Genomic DNA, 27044 nt, shown 5'->3' with positions numbered 1-27044 from the left:
GGTAGAGGGGTTAGTGCTTCTGCCTCACAATACGAAGGTCCTGAGTGGTCAGGGTTCAATCCCGGGCTCGGGATCTTTCTGTGTGGAGTTTGCATGTCCTCCCCGTGAATGCGTGGGTTCCCTCCGGGTACTCCGGCTTCCTCCCACCTCCAAAGACATGCACCTGGGGATAGGTTGATTGGCAACACTAAAATTGGCCCTAGTGTGTGAATGTGAGTGTGAATGTTTTCTGTCTGTGTTGACCCTGCGATGAGGTGGCGACTTGTCCAGGATGTACCCCGCCCTCCACCCGATTGTAGCTGAGATAGGCACCAGCGCCCCTCGCAACCCCAAAGGGAATAAGCGGTAGAAATGGATGGATGGATTTTTCTTTGTCAGTTAGTGGGAAGCCTGGCATTACATGCTGTTAACTAGTGTGTTGTACTCTGGTGTGTAACTTGACACTGCAACTCTGAGTGAGTCTTGCAGATGTGAATCAGTGAGGCATGTTCTGTGTTTGTTCATGATGAAGTTCATGTCAGAAAAGTCTGATTCACAAAGATAAGTTGAACCAAACAGGCTTGCAACCTTCATAGTTGCTGCACATAAACCACTGTACTTTTCTGTGTCAACAAGACACCAAAAGTTTGGTGCAGCCTGGTGGGCTTTAAATTTTAAATTGTCAGGAAAAAAGAGGAAGGAATTTAAAAGGTAAAAAGGTACATGTGTTTAAAAATCCTATAATCATTTTTAAGGTTGTATTTTTTTCTCAAAAATTGTCTTTATGAAAGTTATAAGAAGCAAAGTAAAACAATAAATGAATTTATTCAAAGTGAAGACCAAGTCTTTAAAATATTTTCTTGGATTTTCAAAGTCTATTTGAGTTTTGTTTTGTCTCTCTTAGAATCAAAAATGTCAAGCAAGGCGAGACCAGCTTACTAGTAAATAAATACAATTTAAAAAATAGAGGCAGTTCACTGGTAAGTGCTGCTACTTGAGCTATTTTTAGAACAGGCCAGCGGGCGACTCATCTGGTCCTTACGGGCGATCTGGTGCCCGTGGGCACCGCGTTGGTGACCCCTGCACTAAGATATATAAAAAACACTCCTTTTCAATGTCTATTGCAGTTTTTTCATTTTTATGCTTAAAATAGCACTGATTACATATCACCCAGCAACAGATGTTGAGGGCATCCATTTCATTGTCTGCTTGTGTCGTGCTGGATGGGCCAGATAATAGCGATTGTTGGATTTTTTTGGAAAAGCCATTTGGGTGGAGCTGATTCTGTCAAATATTTTTCCGATGCAGGTCTATATCTGGTCATAGAATCTGGTTTAGAGAACCTAGAGATGGTTTGGGGGGGGGGACTGCGAGACAGACAAAGCAGCAGCAGTGGCCACTGCATGGTCTCCTGCTAATGCGTGAAAATGAGCAACTTTAAACTGTGACAGTGTTAATGCTAATATAATTAAATATATTAGCAAGGACACAAGTAGACATACCAATTCAAACAATGATGATGATTTAAAAGTGCCATAAGGTGAATACAGATGCAAAAAAACAGACCATGCATGTATGCTAGTGTGTGATTGGGTTTGGGACAGTTTGTCACCTGCAACCACTGCTGGTGTCCCCCGGGGGTCTCCGACTCCCACATAGCAGGCTTTCCGCCACCGAATAAAGAGGTACCCAAAACATAATTTCCCAAAGAAGAATTTTATTTTCCAAACTACGATTAAAGAAAAAAAAATGCATAACTGCGGAAAATATAGTCTTTTTGCATGGCTAGTTTTTTTCCCTCTCTTGAACTTTCACATATGTACATTTGTCAAAGAAAGCAATATGTACAACACAATGATTGAGAAAGAGAGTTAACACAAAAAAGTGTTCACTGATCCCCGAAAACGAAGAAATTAAACGAAAAACAGCCAAAATACCGTCCATTGCGTCAACTTACTCTCTGTACAGTTTTACAATTGTCTTAAAGCGGGAGTCGGCTCGCCTTTAAAGAGTGCCAACAGAAAAAAAGCCTTGTGATGCAAACCAAAATAAAACATTTGCTTGTTACATACAAGCTCGTACGGGAGTGTAAGCGCTCGGTCAAGAACAGATATATGTAAAAAGTGCAATACTTAATTTTGAAATTGATGCACAACAAAAAATTGCTCATTATTGAAGTCGGGTCGCCCACCATAAGGGTTCAGGGGACACCAAAGTTTAAAATTGATGCACAACAACAAAAAAAAGCCCATTGTCTGAAATCAGGATTAAATCTCATCAGTGACTAACACTGACAACTAAAAAAACACGATCTGCCTTTTTAGACCAATATTATTCTTGGAAGCCAACACTGCTCGCCCTTAAGACCAACTATGTTTGTCATGAACGCAAAAAAAACTTGTCCAAAGAAAATAAAAACAACAACTGTTGATTGTCCAAAAAGAAAGACAAATGCAGTGACGGGTTAGGCTGTTTTTGGCTGTTTTAGGCAACAAAAGCAAAAGGGGCTGGCTTAACAACCAATCCCTGACCACCAACCATACCCCTCCGCCCCCTAAAGTTTGTTTCTAAGTGTCTTTTTTGTGCCCCGACCGCCTCAAGTCTCTGCACTTGTGGCAGTAAAAGATGTCGGGGACATTGGACTTCTTGATTTTGGCGCAGGACAAGTGCACCCAGATACCGCACTGGTTGCACTCGATCATCGGCCGGCCAGCAAACGGCTTCCCGCAGTAGCACGTGATCAGGTCCCACGAGTCGTCCCCTACAGAGAAAAACATTTGAGGAAGAAATTAGCACAAATTGGCTATGAGCTTAGATGCCATACAGCCATGAGAGCGAGAAACAAACTTTGCAAATTCGAACAAAGTTGCGCGAATGTTCATAGTTTGAGTCGCTGCAATGTCAGTTTGGGTAGCCTCAAATTGTACGCTTAAATAAGGAGAGGCGTGAACGAAGCTTAGCGGACACACGTTCAACGGTGTATGTCATGTTAGCAAAGTTTGGGTTCTTATTTGTAAATTGTATTTGCGACACAACTTAAACTTCTGACAGAAGTTTGTTAGGATGGCAATATACTATTGCAGGGTTTCTGCAGGTTTCAACAAGTCAAATTGAAGACTTTTTAAGACCATATTGAATATAATTGAAGACCGATTCGCATCCACACGGTCAAAAATTGTACTATAGAGGGCCAGAACGAATTGTAAGTAAATGAATTCATTCACTGCTCTTTCACATTGGAAAACAAATGGTTGACCGGGGTCAGCAACCTGCAGGTCTCGAGCTGCATGCAGTTGTTTAGTGCCGCCCTAGTAGCTCCCTAGACCTTTTTTAAATAAGGATTAAAAATGGAAAAAGATGGGGGAAAAATACAAACAAACGCAACAGTTTGTTTGCATGTAGAATCTTCCAATCCTTTGTCTCATTTTGTCCACCAAAACTTTAATGCTGTGCGTGAATGCACCAGGGTGCGCTTTGACTTGTGGTTGTAATCAGGCATATTAATCAGAGCATTTACCATGAATTGATCAACGTGGACCCTGACTTAAATAAGTTGAAAAACTTATTCGGGTGCTATCATTTAGTAGTCAATTGTACGGAATATGTACTGTACTGTGCAATCTACTAATAAAAGTCTCAATCAATCAAAAAAGGCATGATTGCAAGCTAATCACTGCTAACATGCTATTTAGGCTCGCTGTGTGTACATATTGCATCATTATTTCCCTTATTTGTTGGTATATTTGAGCTGTTTTAATATCCTTTACTTTTATCCTCTTTGTATAAAATTTAGTTTTGCATGTCTCATGACACATTATCTGTATGTAATATCGGCTTCATTTTTGTGCCATGTTGTTCCAGACCACAGCAAACATTACCTAGCTTGCCAAAGATTGTAACAAATCGATTAAAACAAGACAGCCTGGTGTTTCCTTTAACTTGGATACACATGTATACCTTTAGCCAATAATTTCCAGGAGTTATCTCACCTTCTGGGGAGCCTCTGATTTACTAATGGTTTTAAGATTGTAAAAATGCGTGGAATAAATATAAAATTTCAACATTTCTGTCAACGAAGATTTGCTTCAGCCTGCGACACAGCCATTTTGATAGGAAGCAGTTATAGTTAATATAGACATTTACGTCATGAGTTGCCTTTATTATAAGACTTATATACAACTTTTAATTTTTTGCGGCTCCAGACAGATTTGTTTTTTGTATTTTTGGTCCAATATGGCTCAACGTTTTGGGTTGCCGACCCCTAGGTTAGACTAACTACATACACTAAAAGAATCTAGAATTTAAACTAATTGAAAAAAAATCCTAAGAGCCATTTTTCAGATTTGCCATAGAAGTGTTTTCATGCAAAAGGTGCAGTGAGCTTCTTCTCAAATGTTTTCATGGAACAACAAGCAGAATGTCAGCAATGTCACAGAAACATACAACAATGTATTGTCTGAGAAAGGGACTGTTAGCATAGGTTAATAACTATTGCCCTGTTTTTGCAGCTGTCAAAATATAGCAAACACCCTACTCAGTGGCCTAGTGGTTAAAGTGTCCTCCCTGAGATCGGTAGGTTGGGAGTTAAAATCCCGGTCGAGTCATACCAAACACTTGGCACTCAGCATAAAGGGTTGGAATTGGGGGTTGAATCACCATAAATGATTCCCGGGCACGGAACCGCTGCTGCCCACTGCTCCCCTCACTTCCCAGGGGGTGATCAAGGAGATGGGTCAAATGCCCAGGACAAATTTCACCACACCTAGTGTGTGTGTGAGACAATCATTGGTACTTTAACTTAACTTAACTTTAAAACATCTGCAGGACTACTACTGTATTGAAAGACGGCGATGATGGTTTGCAAGCCTCAAACATAATTTGGATGTGAATAATGTGGATAATATTCACATTTGCTCAGCTCTTTTTGTATCTACTATGTGTGAATACATTTTTCCTGATTTTTGTGACTTTTGAGAAAATACATTGCTAATAAACAAGGACTGGTTTTCAATTTACAATTGACAAGATGACATTCCCAAATCTTCTTTGCTTTCCTCACCCAACCATAAACTGGAGTGTAAACAATAAACAGAACCTAAATAGCTTTTGATGTCACTTGCTGTATAAACCTGAAGAAAATATTACACATGAGAAACTGACCTGAAATTATTGGAATAAATAATAGAAATCATATAAGAGAATTCAGTTTTTTTAAAAGTAGTTTTACTGCTGTGAGTACACTAGTAGCACAGAGAAATTAGTGTGTACTTACGCTATGTAATAGTATGATTTCCCTAGTTAACATCTCATATTCATCTCCTTAGACTATTGGCCCCACTTTGCCCACAATGCACTCCTTTGAGGGGGTTCAGTTAAACCTTGTATAGTTGTGCAAGTGTTTGTGTATTGAATTAAAACTAGTATAAATAAGATGGGGATTGGAATATATGTCAATTTTCTTTCAGTAGCCCTAATACAGTGGTATTGTTGTAAAGCCCATGAAATGAAACTTTCACAGATGATTACAAGTCAGCTTCAGTTTGATATTTTAGAAAACATGTAAAAACGCATATCCACATCCCATACATGGGCTGGTTGTCAGAAGCAATACGTTTGACTACACATTTCTGTGCTCTGCCTTTTCCCTTTCATTTGAAAATGTGTATTTCCTGCGGAACTCTACTATGATGCTTCGCCGTAGCAGCCTGTGTATGTCAATGCCCTTGTTAAAATGCTTCATACTCCTGTTTCATGTTTGATGAGCAGATGACGTGACAAATTCGCTGGCTGTTATTGAATGCTGCTGTGTTGGTATAGCACCTATTGAATTTTTCATTTGGAAAATATTGCAGATGGCTGTAGAGCCATTTTCATTGCAGAATAACATGGCTAATTTCCTCAATTACAATATGACTTCTTAAGTTCTAAATCGATTATATAATGATTTTGATTTAATCTACTCGGGATTTATCCCTGCAACCACAGTTACACAGTATGTTTTATGTCCATTAAATGTTAAAACAGAAAATGAGCACAGAATCAAGCAGTGGAAAAGTAGATGTATTTACTATGTCTACTATGTCTGGTCTGGTGACAACAAGGTTTCTTCAAGGTATTGAGATCTTAACCACGAGTTGTTGTTCAGAATGTATCGTTTTTAATGACAAGTATGAGGTGCAGGGGACCGGTTTAGTAACTTTGCCACCTTTCAAATCTTAATTAGTCAGGAATTCAGGAGAAGTAAATGAAATAAATACAGCACAGACAAAAAGCAGTGCAATTTTAAAACATTTCATAATGATAAGGAAAGTAGCTTCATGGAGGTACGTTGAAGTGAAGATAATTATATTTATATATCACTTTTCTCTAGTGACTCAAGGTGCTTTACATAGTGAAACCCAATATTTAAGTTACATTTAAACTAGGGGTGTAACGGTACGTGTATTTGTATTGAACCGTTTCGGTACGGGGGTTTCGGTTCGGTTCGGAGGTGTACCGAACGAGTTTCCACACGGACATATTAAGTAGCGTACCGCACGTTGTGTAAACAATGCACACCGAGGCACAACACAAGGCATGCTAGCAACGACCGGGCTATGATAGACTGACAATACCTCCTCTTTTCACCGGATATGTCTTTTGCGGGGCTGTACGGGTGGATTTTTTTTTTTAAATGCCTCAAATGTCCGGCATTTTATGTTAGAGTTGCGTGTATTTTCAATGTACGTTCAGGGTTAAGAAGAGGTTAAAAACAAAACAAATTGTGCACACAGCATCATTCGTGAGAGAGTGGCATAAACAGAGAGAGCGAGAGAGTTATGATAAACGCGCATGCGTCGCCAGGCTTTGCTTTTTACCCATAGATTTATCAGATTTTATTTTTTATTATCTATAGCAGGGGTGTCAAAAGTGTGACCCGGAAGCCGTTTGCGGCCCACAGCTAATGTTTTAAAGGCCCACGGCACATTCTAAAAATACTATTGACATAAACAAAAGTGAAACAAAAAACCTTAAAGGCTAAATGTAATTTAGAAAAAGTTGCAACAATACTAATAAAACAAGGCTGTTTTTTTTCTCTCAAACTGTCATTGCTCAAAACATAATATTGAATTAAAATCAATGTTATTATAAATTATTGACCTATCCAAGGTTCCGATTACTTCACATCAAATAATCCACTAAGAAAAATATTCTTGGTGGAAGATTTTGAAATTTTGGTAAGTCGCCCAAAAATTTATATTTTGTTGTTTTCTTACTGTACCGAAAATTAACCGAACCGTGACCTCTGAACCGAGGTACGTACCGAACCAAAATTTTTGTGTACTGTTACACCCCTAATTTAAACCAGTGTGGGTGGCACTGGGAGCAGGTGGGTAAAGTGTCTTGCCCAAGGACACAACAGCAGTGACTAGGATGGCGGAAGAGGTAATCGAACCTGGAACCCTTAAGTTGCTGGCACGGCCACTCTACCAACCAAGCTATGCCGCCCCATGTTGAACATTGACCCGACTCATTAAGTTGTATCAAAGATTTTCTATTTTGGCACACTCCTAATTAAAACAGTGGCCACTTCTTTTTACATGTGCAAAACAATGAAGTATGTGAAAAAATTACTTACAAACGATTACATTTTTTAAATGAGAATAATCACAATTTGCATATTCATTATCGCAATTTAACTGCAGAAAATGAGTTGCTTGCATAATCCAAATTACTTTTAAATAAGAAGTCAATATTGTAACACGGTATATGTTATTGTTTATTACAGATTTTTAAAAAATGTTTCAATGTGTATTTGGTATTGAAATTTGCCATTGAGGACACCAGTTAATCATCTCGCTCATCGACCTGATCACTGACCGTACAACAACCTGCTGTGCCTTCAAAATGTGTCATATTATGATTTATTTTGCCCCATTCAAAACACTTCTCTGTAGTCTACATAACATGTAAGAGTGGTTATTTGGTCAAAATGTTGCATAGATTATGTTTTAAAGACTGTCTTCAAGGTGTTTTCTGACCGTCTTTTCAGGATGTGCCGTTTTGTGGGTGGTCTTATTTACAGGCCATCACATCGACTGCGTCTTCTACCCGTCAGTCATGTTGTCGTTTTTAGCGCTTCCATTGCAAGAATACTGATAAGTTCGAACTAAACACCAATTTGTATTGGGAATGGCAACAGCAGAGGAGAACAGTCAGTCTGCCCCACAACAAGAGGATGGAAAAAAGGGGCCTAATCACTACAGTGTGGCTACAACGGCAGATTAATTCAAACGTCATAAATGGGGCAATTTCCAAATGGCTTGTTTGGAGGAAGTATGAAGGAAGACAAGATTTTATAAATTATTTCACATTTTCGGGAATTTTTCAGCTCTCAAATACACAAAAACAGGTACCAATTAATTGTAGTCCGACATGTGACTTCTTCCCGGAAGGGAAAAACAGTGGTGGTCAACCAAGCCATGATGGCTGTTGTACACAGCAAGCAGCGTGCACACTATCCGAGTACGCAAGAGGCCTAGATTTTCCTGCAAAAAAAAAAAATCAAACTATGCAATGGAATAAATCCTTATACTTTATAAAAAAAAGATTTGTCGAGTGATCTCAAGGACTACCCGTCAGTGGCATTCCCAGACATGTCGAACTATCTGGTGCTCCAGACACCATTCTACAGGACAAAATAGATGAAACTTGAAAAAGCATGGAGGTCTACAACTTTTTTGCGTTTGGCTGGGTCAAGGAATTTGGTCTTGAGACTCTCCGGATAAAATGCATAGTTTTGGCTCGGGTAAGGTTGCATTTCACTATTTAACTTCACGTCAACAGCCATGTTTGTTGTTGTTGTTGCACGCGCCGTTACAAGTATGCATGTTTTTCCCCGTCTTTATCAAAATATAACTATAGATGTCAACATTGTGTATGTGCTGAAAGATTAATTTATGATTGTTTATCAAAATATATCTATAGATGTCAACATTGTGTATATGCTGAAAGATTAATTTATGATTGTTTATCAAAATATAACTATGGACGTTGACATTGTGTATGTGCTGAAAGATTCATTTATGACTGTTGATGAAAATATAACTACCTATAGATGTCAACATTCTGTATGTGCTGAAAGATTAATTTATGACAGTTTATCAAAATATAACTATATCTGTCAACATTGTGTATGTACTGAAAGATTCATTTATGATTGTTTATCAAAATATAACTACAGATGTCAACATTGTGTATGTGCTGAAATATTCATTTATGACTGTTTATCAAAATATAACTACAGATTTCAACATTGTGTATGTGCTGAAAGATTCATTTATGATTGTTTATCAAAATATACCTATAGACGTCGACATTGTGTATGTGCTGAAAGATTAATTTATGACTGTTGATCAAAATATAACTATAGATGTCAACATTATGTATGTGCTGAAAGATTCATTTATGATTGTTCATCAAAATATAACTATAAATGTCAACAAAGTGTATGTACTTAAAGATTAATTTATGACCATTTATCAAAATATAACTATAGATGTCAACATCGTGTATGTGCTGAAAGATTAATTTATGATTGTTTATCAAAATATATCTATAGATGTCAACATTGTGTATATGCTGAAAGATTAATTTATGATTGTTTATCAAAATATAACTATAGACGTTGACATTGTGTATGTGCTGAAAGATTCATTTATGACTGTTGATCAAAATATAACTACCTATAGATGTCAACATTCTGTATGTGCTGAAAGATTAATTTATGACAGTTTATCAAAATATAACTATATCTGTCAACATTGTGTATGTGCTGAAAGATTCATTTATGATTGTTTATCAAAATATAACTACAGATGTCAACATTGTGTATGTGCTGAAAGATTCATTTATGACTGTTTATCAAAATAAAACTACAGATGTCAACATTGTGTATGTGCTGAAAGATTAATTTATGATTGTTTATCAAAATATACCTATAGACGTCGACATGGTGTATGTGCTGAAAGATTAATTTATGACTGTTGATCAAAATATAACTATAGATGTCAACATTATGTATGTGCTGAAAGATTCATTTATGATTGTTCATCAAAATATAACTATAGATGTCAACACAGTGTATGTAATTAAAGATTAATTTATGACCATTTATCAAAATATAACTATAGATGTCAACATCGTGTATGTGCTGAAAGATTAATTTATGATCGTTTATAAAAATATAACAACGAATGTCAACATTGTGAATGTGCTTAAAGATTCATTTGTGATTGTTTATAAAAAAAAACTAAATATGTCGACATTGTCTATGTGCTGGAAGATTCATTTATTATGTATGTCTTTGGTAAAAGCTTAACTCTTTTAGGTTTTGCTCACATTTGCTCTATTTTATTTAAACTTGCCCAGTTGGTGCGTCATGAAACACACGAAGCAAAAATGAGTTAAAAAAAATACAAATAATATCAAGACAATACTCAAATGAGAAATACTAAACATTAAAAGTGTATCAAACAAACCTTTAATTAAGCGATCACTGTAAACACAAGCATTTTACCTTGGATTGGAGTGCGTGACACTTTTTTCGTCATAGTTTCGTAAAGTCCTTGCACTCTTTCGCCTTTCTTGATTACCTCTCAAGAAACTCTGAAGAAACGTTTATCCTTTAACGATTGATATGGTTTGTACAGTGAAAAACAACGCAGGCATAGGGCATTTTTCTCCTAAAACCTATTTTAAATAGACGCTGGCTAGGCCAATACATATATTCTATGAGCGGGACGTGAGCAGGATGTGTGATGTCATGTATTTCCAAGCAATAGGTAAAAAAGGCTGGTTTTGCATAACGGGCCCCCTTTAAGGTAACCATCGGTTAATCGGTTAAGGTAAAGGCGCATGTGCTGTCAAAATACATTGCGATTTATTACGGTAATCTATTTCTACTGTTATTTTTATTGCTCCATTTGTAGTGCAATAATGTTCATTGTCATTTCTGTGTTAATATTTACTTAACTAACTGCTAATCTATCACTTTTACTATCTCGTATTTGCAGATGTTCTGTATTTTGTTGTTGCTGCTGCTGCTGTTGTCTGTCTGTCTGTCTGTCTGTCTGTCTTATCTCTCTCTTGTACTTTTTTCCTTCTTTCTATCCCCTCCTGCGCCAAACATTAATATAAATCAATTTAATAAAGTCAAATACAAATAAGGCAACAAGAGAAGTATCCCTACCCTTCGCTTTTGTAAAGTATATCTGTACAGATATACTTTGGCTTCACGGTGGAAGAGGGGTTAGTGCGTCTGCCTCACAATACGAAGGTCCTTAGTTGTCTGGGGTTCAATCCCAGGCTCGATATCTTTCTGTGTGGAGTTTGCATGTTCCCTCCCGTGAATGCGTGGGTTCCCTCCGGGTACTCCGGCTTCCTCCCACTTCCAAAGACATGCACCTGGGGATAGGTTGATTGGCAACACTAAATTGGCCTTAGTGTGTGAATGTGAGTGTGAATGTTGTCTGTCTATCTGTGTTGGCCCTGCGATGAAGTGGCAACTTGTCCAGGGTGTACGCCGCCTTCCGCCCGATTGCAGCTGAGATAAGCACCAGCGCCCCCCTCGACCCCAAAGAGAATAAGCAGTAGAAAATAGATGAATGGATCTGTGCAGCAGATATGGGCATCTACATCAACAATGTGATTTGTCTGAGTGGCTGGACAAGACAAAAAAATTTAACTTTTCGCGATTAATCTTTGCTTCGACATGATTAAGGCAATTATGTTTTGTGATTATTCATGTAAGTTAATAGGTGACAGCCCTAATTAAAACAGTTACTGTTACACTTGTATAACGTCACATGTACTGTCTGCACAATTAACAATTAATAAAGGTTTTATGACAGCCACAGTCCCTGTAGCAGATTATTATTACATAAATAATAATATTAAGTTGATAATTTATAATTTATTATCAAGTTGAAATGACGACATCCTTACCAGACTCTACCATGATGTCTTCGTCTGCGATCCATGTCTCCCCCTCGCTGGAACTCATCTCGGCGTCCCTCATTGTCTCGTCAGAGTGCGTCATCTTGCCGGCGGCACCATGCAGGCTTGGACTGGGATCTCCGTGCTCGGTAGGTCCACCCTCACGCTGCTCCTCTGGGTCACTGTTGTCTTGCATCATGGCGCTCTTGAACCTTTTGGGTTTGGGTTGCTTGCTGTTTTTGCAGCGTTTGATACGCGGCCGTTTCTCGCCTTCGCTGCTACCACTGTCCGCCGAAGATGGCAAGCCAAATAACTTTTTGGGCTTTTTGTCCTTCCTGCGCTCGGCTTTGACGTGGCTAGCGCCGTCGTATAGCGTGTCTTTGAGGCGCATTTTGTCCAGCAAGGTGCTGTCAGGGGGCATGCGGCTTTTGCCCTTGTTAGCGCGGGCCTTGCGCACAAATGTGTGGATGGTGTGAAGGTCCGAGGAGCCGCCATCTGCCCAAGTTGCACTTATCGAGCCACTGCTGCCACCGCCATCCACTGACGGACCTGAGCTGTGAGCGGAGCTTGACGTTGGTGACCATGAGCTTTCCTATACAACAGAAACAAAGAATCTGAAGTCGAGTAGACACATAAACACAATCTGATTGTCTGTCTATATTTTCCCTTTACTGACCAATTATCTTATCGCCAATTTTACCCTGGATTTTCACGATTTAACAGCAGCGAAGCTGATATGTTTTCATTCTAATCAATGTGTGAGTTTCCATCAACTGTGGGCGCGCTGTGCATGACAGTAGTACGACTCCGCCATTCGGCAGCTTTCGGCCACATTTACACAGTTTTATATTTGCCGGAAGATGGATCAAATCAGCAAAAATCAGCTTGTGCAGGACAGAACTTCATGCACAATCACAAAACAAATTTGATATTTCTTCCAAAATAAAATACTGCGAGCGTACTCTTCACCTTGAAACGCCCTAATGGCAAGGACAGACCTGAAGTCAACTTGTTTCAGGTGGTATTTCCCCTCCTTGATATGGTGGATGAGGAGATGCTGATATTGGAGGTCTTAAATCACAGTCATGTTGCAACATGGACAGCTATTTCTGGGACCTGTGTGAACTATGACCTGACACAGCGGTGGCAAAAGCAGGGGAGTGGTTAGTGGGGGGTTAATAAGAAGTATGTGTGGTAAGCCATTGTCCCACCACTCTTCCTCATCACCCACACGCTTTTTAGTGCAGACGTCAAAACAAGTGCCCCACAAACTACTATAAGAAACATTTATTTCCCTCTTCCTTAATCTCCTACAGCAGTGGTCCCCAACTTTTTTGTAGCTGCGGACTTGTCGACGCTTGAAAATTTATCCCATGGACATTAAGAAATACAATCATGTGTGCTTACGGACTGTATCCCTGCAGACTGTATTGATCTATATTGATGTATAATGTATATATTGTGTTTTTTATGTTGATTTAATAACAAAAAATAAAAAAAAACATTCAGTGGTCCCCAACTGTAGGAGTTGGGGACCACTGTCCTACAGGAAATAATAAATGTTGACTCCAGTTGCATCAACTCCTTGAACTTGCCATAAATGTGCCAAAACTGACCCCAACACGACTCCGGGTCACGTTTACTTCTATAAAAACAGGAACACCTTCCGCTCATATTAGACATAGAGACGTAGGGCTGGGCGATTTATAGATAAACTCGATATATGCGGGTTTGTCTCTGTGCGATATAGAAAATGATTATATCATGATATTCAAGTATACATTCTCACGCAGTTGCTTTTAGCTGCGGGCATTACACTGCATGCGTTCCCTCTTTCTTGTCTCTCCTCACAGAGACGTAAACCAAGCGCAATTTCTTACACACGTCACGCGTGCAACATCACACGCTCCCGCGGAGCAGACAGGTAGCAACATGGTAATGTTAGCTGTGATGCTAACAGTGAGGTGCGGGTTGTAATACTTGAGAGAGAAGGTGCGAATCTGGTAACAAATGGAGGAAGAATTAATTACCAAAAAAAACAGCACAGGATCCATCGTCCGGCGGTGGTGTGGCTTCAAGCGGGAATATGTTCAACATTTATGCGGCAAAACATTGCTACAAAAAGTAGCAGCACTGCTAATGTAGCATAATTTGAAAAGTCACCCGCTAGAGAATGAAGAGTGCTTACTCCGCACTTCAACATCTCGGGCTGGTGCCACACCAACAAAATGCCGAAGCAACTATTTCCAGATAAAGACTGTATGAAAAAAAAAGTCCACAACAGAAGGAGATAACGTCCGCAAGAACCTATTATGCAGCTCCTTTTTATTTGACAGTTATTGAAATATCTTGTGTGACATCATGCACAAAAGTGAATTTAAGTTAAGGTTAAAGTACGAATGATTGTCACACACAATAGGTGTGGTGAAATTTGTCCTCTGCATTTGACCCATCCCCTTGTTCACCCCCTGGGAGGTGAGGGGAGCAGTGGGCAGCAGGGGTGCCGCACCCGGGAATCATTTTTGGTGATTTAACCCCCAATTCCAACCTTTGATGCTGAGTGCCAAGCAGGGAGGTAATGGGTCCCATTTTTATTTTTATTACCCGACCTCGGATAAGCGGAAGAAGATGGATGGATGGTATGACTCGGCCGGGGTTTGAACTCTCAACCTACCGATTTCAGGGCGGCCACTGAGTAGATAATTTGTTTTTAACTATTGTACTGGCGTTCTGTACAAAAAGTACACTTTATTTTGGGGTGTTTTGATATGTCTTCTTGGTGATATCATTCACAAAAGTGCACTTCTAGCTTGTTTTAAAATGTCTCTGACAATCTTGCACTTTTTGTTTTGAAATGACATGAATGTTTGTGCCACTGCTAAAAAACTGTTTAATAAATAGTTTTGGTAAACTGACTTAGTTGTGATTTCCCTCTCTGCATGAAAGTGAAAAAAAATAGCATAAATTAATTCAGTATGAACAAGAATGTTTTAATGTAGACACATACAATCATCATACTGGTGTGATTATATGGATCAAGTGTCCATTCAAGACCAAGGCAAAATATTGAGATATATATTGTGTATCGTGGCATGGCCTAAAAATATCGACATATAAAAAAAAAAGGGCCATATTGAAGTCGCTTATTTTTTGGGTGGTAGGAACGAATAAAAAAATGTGAATTGGCATCATAACTTGCATTGTGAACGTAGCCAAAGTAACAGCTGAAGTGTTAGCTCCATGGAAATGAGTGAAACAAACGTTCTTATTTTACGTTTGTGCAGTGATGCAGGAACATAATTTATATGAATATTGCCATTACATACGCTTATCGTTGCTACTTGGAAATGTGCATTATCGTTTGTAATATTGGAGATTGGCTAGTTAAATTAAAATATTGGTTCCGTAGTCACAACGCTAGTCGTGGCTAAACAGCTATAACCATCCAGCCATCCATTTTCTACCGCTTATTCCCTTCGGAGTCGCGGCGGGCGCTGGAGCCTATCTTAGCTACAATCGGGCGGAAGGCATCTCCTAAAACATTTGCAAGCACACTTTCCACATTATCTCTTGGGTGGTACTTTTTCAAACAATGGACCAAATCAGTTGTTTTGCCGGTTGTGTTATATAGACACCTTGGACACTGGCATCATTTGCTCCACATCACATTGGCAACCTAAACCACTGACACACAACCGATATTGAGTTAACTTTTTTCTTTCAAATATAGCCTGATTTCGCTGCCCTCAGCTCTGAGCTTTAAGTTAAGCCATTGTGTTTACTTCTGCACTACCTTACAACCAGAAGTATGCAGGGAATGTTGACATATTGGCTGCTGTCAAGGACAATTTTATGACATTTGATCAAGTTTAATATCAGCTTAAAATGTATCAAAAACATATAATCGGGTGGGAAAATCAAGCACCACTTTTTTGTTTTGCCCGTGCTGCAAAACAACCTGCCGTTATTTCCCCCACCAGTAGCACCAAATGTTCTGCAAACATTCTGCGAGGGGAAAAAACATTGAGCTTCAACACATCAAACCTTAGCCACAAGAAACGAGAGCAAAGCAGTATTTTGAAAGCTTCCTACAAATACAGCATATACTTGCAGAAATGTAATATTTGAGCAATAATTTCACATGTTTTTTGCAATGAATTGCTAATAGCTGTGTGAGCATTTAGCTTCCCTTGTTTTAGCTTATCATATCCCCACAAAATCACAGTTATAACACATGGGTCAAACTTTCTCGTTTCCATACACTAAAACCCGCCACAAACTATAATAACAGATGATCAAATAGATCCCATACCTGATATAAAGTGTTCTCTACACAGTCGCATACTCATGGAATCTGATGTTTAAGGGTTCAGAGTTGTTACTTGTCTGTTCGCTTCGAGCATGTTTTTATTGCTGTAATACACCTGTGTCGTCTGTTGGGATCTTTGGGAAGGTTGTCAAATGTTCTTCCCTTCCCATCTCCTTGTTTGCCCTGGCATCCTGGTACACAATGTCGGTCTACTATTGTTGGAACAACTAAGAAATAGACGGAAAAACTAACTCATTTGCAGTTTTTTAGCCAATGGGGCATTGGTTTTGATTTTGTGTGGAAAATACGGAGATGCGTCACACCATCCCCCAGAGTTTTATGGCCATCTTCTAGGTATATATATATACATTACATTTAATGCATTATGTCATTTAAACACTTCTTTGTGGTCTACATAACATGTAAAGGTGGTTCTTTGGTCAAAATGTTGCAAAGACCATCTTCAAGCTGCTTTCTGACAGCCTTCTCAGGATGGGCGGTCTTATTTACGTGCCTCCACTTTGACTGCGTTTTCTACCAGTCATCTTTGTTGTAGTTTTTAGCGCTTACATATTGAGTCTACTGACGGATTTAGTAACGTATTTTCCGGACTATAAGGCACACTTAAAATCCTTATTTTTCTACTCAAAACCTGACAATGCGCCTTATAACACAGTGTGACTAATTTATGGAATAATTCTGGTTTTGCTTACCGACCTTGAAGCAATTTTATTTGGTACATGATGTAATGATGAGTGTGATTAGTGATAGCAGTCAAACATTTAAGAGATACATGGACACTGCAATATGATGGCAATATGACTCAAGTAAACAACACCAACATTTTATATGTTCCATTAAGGCTGGGCGATATGGCCTTTTTTTAATATCTCGATATTTTCAGGCCATATCGCGATACACAATATATATCTCGATATTTTGCCTTAGCCTTGAATTAACACTTGATACATATAATCACAGCATTATGATGATTCTACGTGTCTACATTAAAACATTCTTCTTCATACTGCATTATTATATACTCATTTTAAACTTTCATGCAGAGAAGGAAATCACAACTAAGTCAATTGACCAAAACTGTATTTATTAAAGTTATTAGTGGGTTACTTTTCAAATGATGCTACATATTAGCAGTAATGCTACTTCTGGTAGATACGCTTGTGCCCCACACTTGACAAATTAAAGTTGTATATTCGACATAGGGCTGGGCGATAATGCCTTTTTTTAATATCGCAATATTTTTAGGCCATATCCCGATATACAATATATATTACGATATTTTGCCTTAGCCTTGAATGAACACTTGATGCATATAATCACAGCAGTATGATGATTATATGTGTATACAATAAAACATTCTTCTTCAAACTGCATTCATATATATTGTACTTTTAAACTTTCATGCGGAAAGGGAAATGACAACTAAGTCAATTGACCCAAAGTATATTTATTAAAGTTATTAAGCAACGCCACAAACATTCAAGTCATTTCCAAAACATAAAGTGCAAGATTGTCAGAGACATTTTAAGTGTCAAATAAAAATGAGCTGCATAATAGGAAATCAAATACTGTTTGTCCTTCACTATGTGGTAGGTTACTACGGTTATTAAATTCTCTTCATTCTCTAGCAAGTGATTTTTCAAATTATGCTAAATATTAGCAGTAATGCTACTTTTTATAGCAACGCTTTCGCCCCACACTTGACAAATTACGGTTGTCCGTTTGACATATTTCCACATGAAGCCGAACCACCGCTAGACGATGGACCCCCTGCTGTTTTCATTGGGAATTAAGTCTTCCTTCATTTGTTACCAGATTCGCACCTTCTTTCTCTCGTATTACCACTATATGGTACATATCGATATATCGCCCGGCCCTAATTCGACAACTTCCCGCTTGAAGCCAAACCACTGCCAGACGATGGACCCCCTGCTGTTTTTCTTGGGAATCAATTCTTCCTTCATTTGTTACCAAATTCGCACCTTCTTTCTCTCGTATTACCACTCGCACGGCTTTGCTAGCATCACAGATAACGTTACCCATGCTGCTACATCTCTGCTTGGGTAGGGCGTGTGACGTTGCACGCAGTACATATGTAAGAAGTTGCGCTTGTTTTAAGTCTCTGTGAGAAGGAGAGACAAGAAAGAGGGGGAGACGCATGCAGTTAAATGCCTGCAGCTAAAAACAACTGCGTGAGAACGTATACTCGAATATCATGATATAGTCATTTTCTATATCACACAGAGACAAACTCGCGATATATCACCCACCTTTATGTTCAATATAAAATATAGAACATAGCACACGGCGCTCAAAAATCTATCACAATGTTTTAGTACGACTTTGATAAGCTAAGAAGCCACGTGGCTTGATGGATTGTACTGTGCTTCAACATAGGAGTATTATTATGGTGCGTGTATAAGGTAAGACATTATCTGGCGTTTTTTTCGCAATATTATGCAAAAGCAACTTTTCTTACCTTTTGATACCTGCTGATCTGTATTCTGGATCTGCATAAATCCTGAAAAATTGCGGGGGTCCGCCTTTGTAGTCCGTCCCGACAGCGAACTTGATAGGCTTCTTCTCTTTCTCTATTTTCTTGGTATGGAACATTCATCCTCCGCTGTCGTCATTTCTAATATAAAGTAGTGTAAAGTTCCAACTTATATCTGTCAGTAAACTTGCCATGAAAGCGCTAAAACATACCGGTTTAGTGAGTGTACATTATTCACCCAGGGAACTTTAGTTATTAGAGAATTCCGGTCGGAGTGTTTTTCACGGGACACATTTCCATGTTGTTTCCGGATGAGGAGATGCTGCTCCATTATTGATTTAAGTAAAGTATGAATGTCATTAAAACAGTTCCATCTTTTGACACTTCTTCCACTCCTGTCCTTGCACGCTACACCGTTACGACAAAGATGACGGGGAGAAGACGCTGCCTAATGTGAGCCACGTAAATAAGACCGACCACAAAACGGCGCATCCGGAAGAGACTGTTAGAGAGCGGCTTGAAGATGATCTGTAAAACATAATCTATGCAACATTTTGACCAAAGAACCACCATTACATGTTATGTAGACCAAAAATTAAGAAAAAAAATTATATACAACTCTTTTAATGCGCCCTATAATCCGGTGCGCCTTATATATGAAAAAAAGACTGAATATAGACCATTCATCAGTAGTGCACTTTATAATGGTCCGGAAAATACGACATATACCTTACATTTATGCATAATGTCATATGATTTTTTTTTTTTTTTTACATTTAACACTTCTTTGTGGTCTACATAACATGTAAAGGTGGTTATTTTGTCAAAATTTTGCATAGACCCTGTTTTAGACCATTTCCAAGCTGCTTTCTGACAGCCTTCTCAGTTATTTATGTGCCTCCACTTTGACTGCGTCTTCTACCAGTCATCTTTGTTGTAGTTTTTAGCATTTAAATAGTGAGTACTGCCAGATTAATTATATAAACTACTCTGTATTAGAAATAGCGACAGCCGAGAATAGAGAAAAAGAAGGATCTTAGACCGGTTGTGTTCCGACTGACATTTTGAAGAGCACAAATGCAGCGTGAAGAGGTTTGTGTACGCTTTATTATTTGCCTTTAATATACATGCTTCAAGGTTGACTGGCAACAGTAAATGGGCCCTAGGGTGTGAATGTTTCTGTCTATCTGTGTTGGCCCTGTGATGTTGCTCGGTTTTCATTGAATGTTCTCTGCTTCCGGGTTATATCTCCCATGTTGACACTGGCGCATGCGCGATATGTAGGGTCCCCTGCGACTGCACACCCCCAATCAATCAATCACATAATCCAAGTGTGCTAGTCCGACTTTTCAAAAACTGAACACAATCGGATTCAGGGGTTTCCATGGGTTGTAGGAGTTTAATTTAAAGCTGAACTATTTGAAGTATTGGAATAATTTAGTGCAAGGACACGTACGGAGTGTGTTGTGCAGGCATTCACACCTGTCGCCATTTAATACCAGACTGACTCTATGGGAGAGAAACAAGGCGACAGGCTGCAGCAGTCCAGGAAAAGTTTGTTACTATCGGTTAGTGAGGTGGTTGGCATGGTAATGGAGCTCTGTGTGATTACACAATGGCCTCTGACATGGGCGGTTACCGCTTTACTGCAAGCCCTGGTTGCTCTTCTGCCACACGGCTGTAGAAATGCCTGATTTGGTGTGTAACAAAGCCTGCTTTTTAAATGTTAATATTGTCGCTGATAGGATATGATATATTTAATTATCCCACAATGGGGAAATTATCACCCTCATTCAAGCAAAAATCATGATCGGGAATACAATTCCAATAATCATTCAGCTCCGAAACATATTAATAATGAAATATTATATACAATTAAAATATCCATCCATTTTCTACTACTTGTCCCGTTTAGGGTAGTAGGGGGTGCTGGAGCCTATCTCAGCTGCATTCGGGCGGAAGGCGGCGTACACCCTGGACAGGTCGCCAGGGCCAACACAGATAGACAACATTCACACACTCGAGCCAATGTAGTGTTGCCAATCAACTAGGGCTTGGCGATATGGCCTTTTTTTAATATCTCTATATTTTTAGGCCATGTCACCATACACATCTCGATATTTTGCCTTAGTCTTGAATTTACACTTGATGCATATAATCACACCAGTATGATGATTATATGTGTCTACATTAAAATAGTCTTGTTTATACTGCATTTATCAACAGTTATCAAGCAGTGGCATAACATTCATGTCATTCCAAAACAGAAAGTGCAAGATTGTCAGAGACATTTTAAAACAAGTTATGAGTGCACTTTTGTGCATGATGTCACTAAGATGACATATCAAAACAACACTAAATTAAAGTGCACAGTTTGTACAGAATGTCACTACAATAGTTAAAAACAAAAAAGTGCACTTTTGTGCATGATGTCACACAAGATTTTTCAATAACTGTCAATTAAAGATGAGCTGCATACTAAGAAATCAAATCGCTATTTAGTAGGTTACTGCGGAGGTTATCTCCTTATGTTGTTCACTATTTTTTATATATGGTGTTGATGTGGAAATGATTGCCTCTGCATTTTGTTGGTGTGGCACCGAATGGAGATGTTAAAATGTGGAGTAATCACTCTTCATTCTCTAGCAGGTGACTTTTCAAATGATGCTACATATCATGTATCATGTGGGTTTTTCAGAGGATGTCGAAGTCGTAGTGGTTTGTACAGGCCTTTGAGACATTTGTGATTTAGGGCTATATAAATAAACATTGATAGATTGACTGATTGATTAGCAGTAATGCTACTTTTTGTAACAACACTTTTGCCCCACACTTGACAAATTACGGTTGTCTATTCGACATATTCATTCCCACTTGAAGCCGAACCACCGCCAGACAATGGACCCCTGCTGTTTTTCTTGAGAATTAATTCTTCCTTCATTTGTTACCAGATTAGCACCTTCTTTCTCTTGTATTACCACTCGCACCACAGCTAACGTGACCCATGCTGCTACTTCTCTGCTCCGCTAGGGCGTATACGTATGTGACGTATGTAAGAAGGTGCGCTTACTGTCTGTGAGAAGGGGAGACAACAAAGAGTGGGGAGAGCCTGTAGTGTAATTTCAGCAGCTAAAATCAACTGCATGAGAACGTATACTCAAATATCACATTATGGTCATTTTCTATATCACAGAGACAAACCCGTGATATATCGAGTCTATCGATTTTTCGCCCAGCCCTACATGCATGTTTTTGGAGGTAGGAGGAAGCCGGAGTACCTGGAGGGCACCCACGGAGAACATGCAAACTCCACACAGGAAGATCCCGAGCCCGGGATTGCACTCAGGACCTTCGTATTGTGAGGCACATGCACTAACCCCTGTTCCATCGTGCTGCCACAATAATAATAACATACAATATAATAATTGAAGGGACATAATTAATTTATAAATAAATCGGAGCAAGTGACTGCGAATCAAATTGGAATCAGAAAGTGCCCAAAAATTCCCACCCTTAATACAAACATTGAACATGTGTAACAGGGTCAATTATGTTTTGTACAAACCCCGTTTCCATATGAGTTGGGCAATTGTGTTAGATGTAAATATAAACAGAATACAATGATTTGCAAATCTTTTTCAAACCATGTTCAATTGAACGCACTACAAAGACAAGATATTTGATGTTCAAACTCATAAACTTTATTTCTTTTTGCAAATGATAATTAACTTAGAATTTCATGGCTGCAACATGTGCCAAAGTAGTTGGAAAAGGACATGTTCACCACTGTGTTACATCACCTTTTCTTTTAACAACACCCAATAAACGTTTGGGAACCGAGGAGACTAATTGTTGAAGCTTTGAAAGTGGAATTCTTGACCATTCTTGTTTTATGTAGAGCTTCAGTCATTCAACAGTCCGAGGTCTCCGCTGTCGTATTTTACGCTTCATAATGCGCCACACATTTTCTATGGGAGACAGGTCTGGACTGCAGGTGGGCCACGAAAGTACCCGCACTCTTTTTTTTTACGAAGCCACGCTGTTGTAACACTTGTCTTGCTGATATAAGCAGGGGCTTCCATGATAACGTTGCTTGGATGACAATATACGTTACTCCAAAACCTGTATGTACCTTTCAGCAATAATGGTGTCTTCACAGATGTGTAAGTTACCGATGCCTTGGGCACTAATACACCTCCATACCATCACAGATGCTGGCTTTTGAACTTTGCACCTATAACAATCCAAATGGTTATTTTCCTCTTTGTTCTGGAGGACACCACGTCCTCTGTTTCCAAATATAATTGGAAATGTGGACTTTACACTTTGCATCAGTCCATTTTAGATGAGCTCAGGCCCAGCCAAGCCGGTGGCATTTCAGGATATTGTTGATAAATGGGTTTGGCTTTGCATAGTAGAGCTTTAACTTGCACTTACAGATGTAGCGACCAACTGTAGTTACTGACAGTGGTTTTATGAAGTGTTCCTGAGCATATGTGGTGATATCCTTTACACACTGATGTCGGTTTTTGATGCAGTACCGTCTGAGGGATCAAAAGCCCGTAATATCATCGCTTATGTGCAGTGATTTCTCCAGGTTCTCACAAATTTTTGATGACTTTACAGACCGTAGATGGTAAAATCCCTAAATCCCTTGCAATAGCTCAGTGAGAAATGTTGTTCTAAAACTGTTTGACAATTTGCTTACAAAGTGGTGACCATCACCCCATCCTTCTTTGTGAATTACTTAGCATTTCATGGAAGCCTCTTTTATTCCCAATCATGGCACCCAACTGTTCCCAATTAGCCTGCACACCTGTTGGATGATCCATTTAAGTGTTTGATGAGCATTCCTCAACTTTATCAGTATCTATTGCCACCTTTCCCAACTTCTTTGTCACGTGTTGCTGGCATCAAATTCAAAAGTTAATGATTATTTGCACAAAAAAAAAAGTTTACCAGTTTGAACATCAAATATGTTGTCTTTGTAGCATATTCAACTGAATATCGGTTAAAAATATTTTGCAAATCATTGTATTCCGTTTATATTTACATGTAACACAATTTCCCAACTCATATGGAAACGGGGTTTGTAAATAATGTATTTTAAAATGTTGTATTGTTGTTATACTTCCACAAAATATTTAAGTTACATGTAAATATATATGAATATTGTTTCATGTTTTGTCAATGTGGAACAATTGTCTTGTTGTCCCTCCTACTGCAATAATAACTGTGACACCTGTCTTTTAATATGCGTTGGACACACCTTCCAACTAGGGCTGAGCGATATATCGATATACGACATATATCACGGGTTTGTCTCTGTGCGATATAGAAAATGACTATATCGTAATATTCGAGTAGACATTCTCACGCAGCTGCGGGCCTTACACTCTCCTCGCTCTTTCCTGTCTCCTAACAGACAATCACGCGCACATTCATATGTCACTTACTGTCACGTCATACTGTACGTACATGCCCTCGCCCAGCGGAGAGGTCGCAGCGTGGCTAACGTTAGCTGTGATGCTAGCAGGTTGTTGCGAAGAACAAAGGCGCGAATCTCGTAACAAATGAAGGAAGAATTAATTCCCAAGGAAAAATAGCACGGGGTCCATCGTCTGGCAGTGGTTCGGCTTCAAGCGGGAATATGTCGAATAGACAACTTTAATTTGTCATGTGTGGGGCACAAGCGTTGCTACCAGAAGTAGCATTACTGCTAATATGTAGCATCATTTGAAAAGTCACCTGCTAATAACTTTAATAAATACAGTTTTGGTAAATTGACTTAGTTATGATTTCTTTCTCTGCATGAAAGTTTAAAAGTAGCATATATTAGTGCAGTATGAACAAGAATGTTTTAATGTAGACAGATACAATCATCATACTCCTGTGATTATATGCATCAAGTGTTCATTCAAGGCTAGAGCAAAATATCGTAATATATATCGTATATTGCTGCATTAAAAAAGGCAACATCGCCCAGCCCTACTTCCAACTTCCTTTTTGTCTGCGATAACGGGAAAGTTAGGCGTCCATGCAACGGCATAAAATCTATTGTCTTGTTAAGCATTTAAGTTCACTTTCTTGTTCATTATTATATTTGTGTAGGGGCTTGACGATGACAAAAAGTTAGTGACGACAGTTGTATTTTGTGTATTATCAGGTATGTTTTTATTTCACTGTTGTACATAACTCCTTCCTTTTGTCTACAATAACGGGAGAGGGGCTCGACGATGGCAAAAAGTTATTGACGACAGTTGTATTCCGTGTATTATCAGTAAAGTGTTGTAAGCATTTCACCAATCTCGCGCACTTTGCAAATTTGGACGCGATCTAACAGCAAAACAGTCTCCCAACACTGCATAGATGGCATCAAGGCCTATTTACCCAAGGGTTGGGAAACGAAGGTGTTTGGCGAGGGAAGTGTGGATTCAGGCCGGGTGGCCTATTTCAAGTTCCAGGTAACCCTACATTATTATATTTTATAAATAGTAATTACCGCTAATATAGTAGTGATGAATCCAATAAACATTTGATTTGATTTGACTTTGATATGACATTAAATTTGCAAAATGCTGTTGCGCCCATTGGTATTGTCCTTACAACATTATCAGGTATGTTTTTATTTCACTGTTGTACTTACGTAAAGCCTTCCTTTTGTCTACGATAAAGGGAGAGGCGCTCGACAATGGCAAAAAGTTATTGACAACAGTTGTATTCTGTGTATTATCAGTAAAGTGCATCTGATCAGCAACCCATGGTAGTCTGGGTGGAGTTTCATAAAATCCACACAGTGCAGAGGAAAAGACCACCGGTAACACATGCCTTTACCTCTTTGGGACTGGGGATGTAGCCAGCATAGGCAAGGACAAAGCTGCAAAATTTATTGAAGTCCTCCACCGTCCTTCTCTTCCTCTCTGGGGGCTGTACAGCAAAATACACACATGAATTATACTATTACTATTTTAGTTTTTTTTTTTTCAAGACAAGTAAAAAAAAAAAAAAAACTTACCAAAGGTTCAGTTTTGCACGTCAGAAGCGAATCTACAAAGGGGAGAGACACAATTTGTCAGCCATTTCGATTAATTAAGGCTAGCTAGCATTAGCTGCTAAACAGCTTAATAGGGATTATTTGCCATATAGGCGACGCAAGCGGGGAGGTTTATTAGCCACAATGTTCCATTTTAACGACTATATAACGGCACATGGACTGTTAAATGACACACTTGTGCTTTGTTGACTTTTGTGGTAACTTTTATTGGCCACACGCTTATGATAGCTGGTGAACACACACTCGATGTGCAGAATGCACACAGATATGGCATCAAAAAAAATATTCAACTTTATGGCTGATTTATTATGAGTAATAGTGCTATGATCGTTGACAAGTGCAGGTAAACGCAACTTATTTGTGTTTGTTAGCTCGTCGCGGCTAGCAAGCCAACTGAACACTTACTCGACAGGCATTTAAGACACGAAAAGCCGTCGGCTTTGACGATTAAAGCGACATCATTCGCCGAGAGTGAAGCAAGTGTGACATGTTGGATTTAGATGATTTAGGTAACGGGAAAATAGAGAATTGTGACATACGCAAGCCTAACGTAGCTTCTACATAAGCTAGGTAGCAATCGGCTACTTCTGTATTAAAACCTACACATTACAAATCTACCTACGTTATGCAGTTTCTTTTTTTAGTAATGCAATTAAACATACCTTGGTGGTCAGACATTATGTCGAGCATTGTCCCCCTTCTCCTTTCCGACGAGCAGGCCTTATTATGATTATTAGATCCAAGAGCCAGCTAGCTAACCGCTAGCTAGCCGGAGCTCAACAGCGGCAGCCCGGCGTGAAAGCACCCAGGCAATAGCCGATGCAAATAAAAAAATAATCCCTTCTTTACGAAAAAAAACATTAAACAAATCCAGAAAAAATGAAAGGTTGCTGTAAATCCCCTCCTTAATCCAGCGAACCGCCTTTAAAAGTGTCGCCACACTTGACGATACGTAAATTTTCCTTCGCTCATGCTGTTTTGTTAAAAATAAACAAAAGCACCGGTCCAGCCTACAAGCATTATTTAACATTTAAATAAGTAACGTATCCGATTTTTGTTTGTGTTTTGATAGTTCGCAAGAAAGATGTAACGCAACGGATTCGACACACTCCCAAGTAGTCTGCGCGCGGCAGAAGCCTCTGTAGCCCGCAAGGGAGTGTGGGTATTGTAGTTTGTGTGATAAGTGAGAAAACAAGGACTCCACACGAAAG

General features: G+C 39.0%; 1 protein-coding gene across 1 annotated transcript; it reads right to left on the bottom strand.

The window, feature by feature from the left end:
* Nucleotides 1-1676: 1676 nt before the first annotated feature.
* Nucleotides 1677-27002, bottom strand: phf23b (PHD finger protein 23b). Its single transcript, XM_061913880.1, has 5 exons — nucleotides 26496-27002; nucleotides 25795-25826; nucleotides 25614-25706; nucleotides 11965-12547; nucleotides 1677-2740 (listed from the first exon to the last, which is right to left on the bottom strand). The coding sequence occupies exons 1-5, from the start codon at nucleotides 26521-26523 to the stop codon at nucleotides 2547-2549; spliced, it is 930 nt and encodes a 309-aa protein (XP_061769864.1). The 5' UTR covers nucleotides 26524-27002; the 3' UTR covers nucleotides 1677-2546.
* Nucleotides 27003-27044: the final 42 nt, after the last annotated feature.

Source organism: Nerophis ophidion, linkage group LG10 (assembly GCF_033978795.1).
Source record: "Nerophis ophidion isolate RoL-2023_Sa linkage group LG10, RoL_Noph_v1.0, whole genome shotgun sequence".
Taxonomy (NCBI): domain Eukaryota; kingdom Metazoa; phylum Chordata; class Actinopteri; order Syngnathiformes; family Syngnathidae; genus Nerophis; species Nerophis ophidion.
Note: the sequence above shows the minus strand (reverse complement) of the source record. Positions and strands in the feature narration are given on the sequence as shown.

Bases quoted from the DNA above. Each gene is read 5' to 3' on its own strand.
- phf23b (XM_061913880.1), bottom strand. From the start codon at position 26,523: ATGCTCGACATAATGTCTGACCACCAAG. The intron at 12,548-25,613 runs GTAAAGGCATGT...TCTGTTGTATAG, and splicing joins ACATCCCCAGTCCCAAAGAG to GAAAGCTCATGGTCACCAAC. The intron at 2,741-11,964 runs GTAAGGATGTCG...TTTTCTCTGTAG, and splicing joins AGACATCATGGTAGAGTCTG to GGGACGACTCGTGGGACCTG.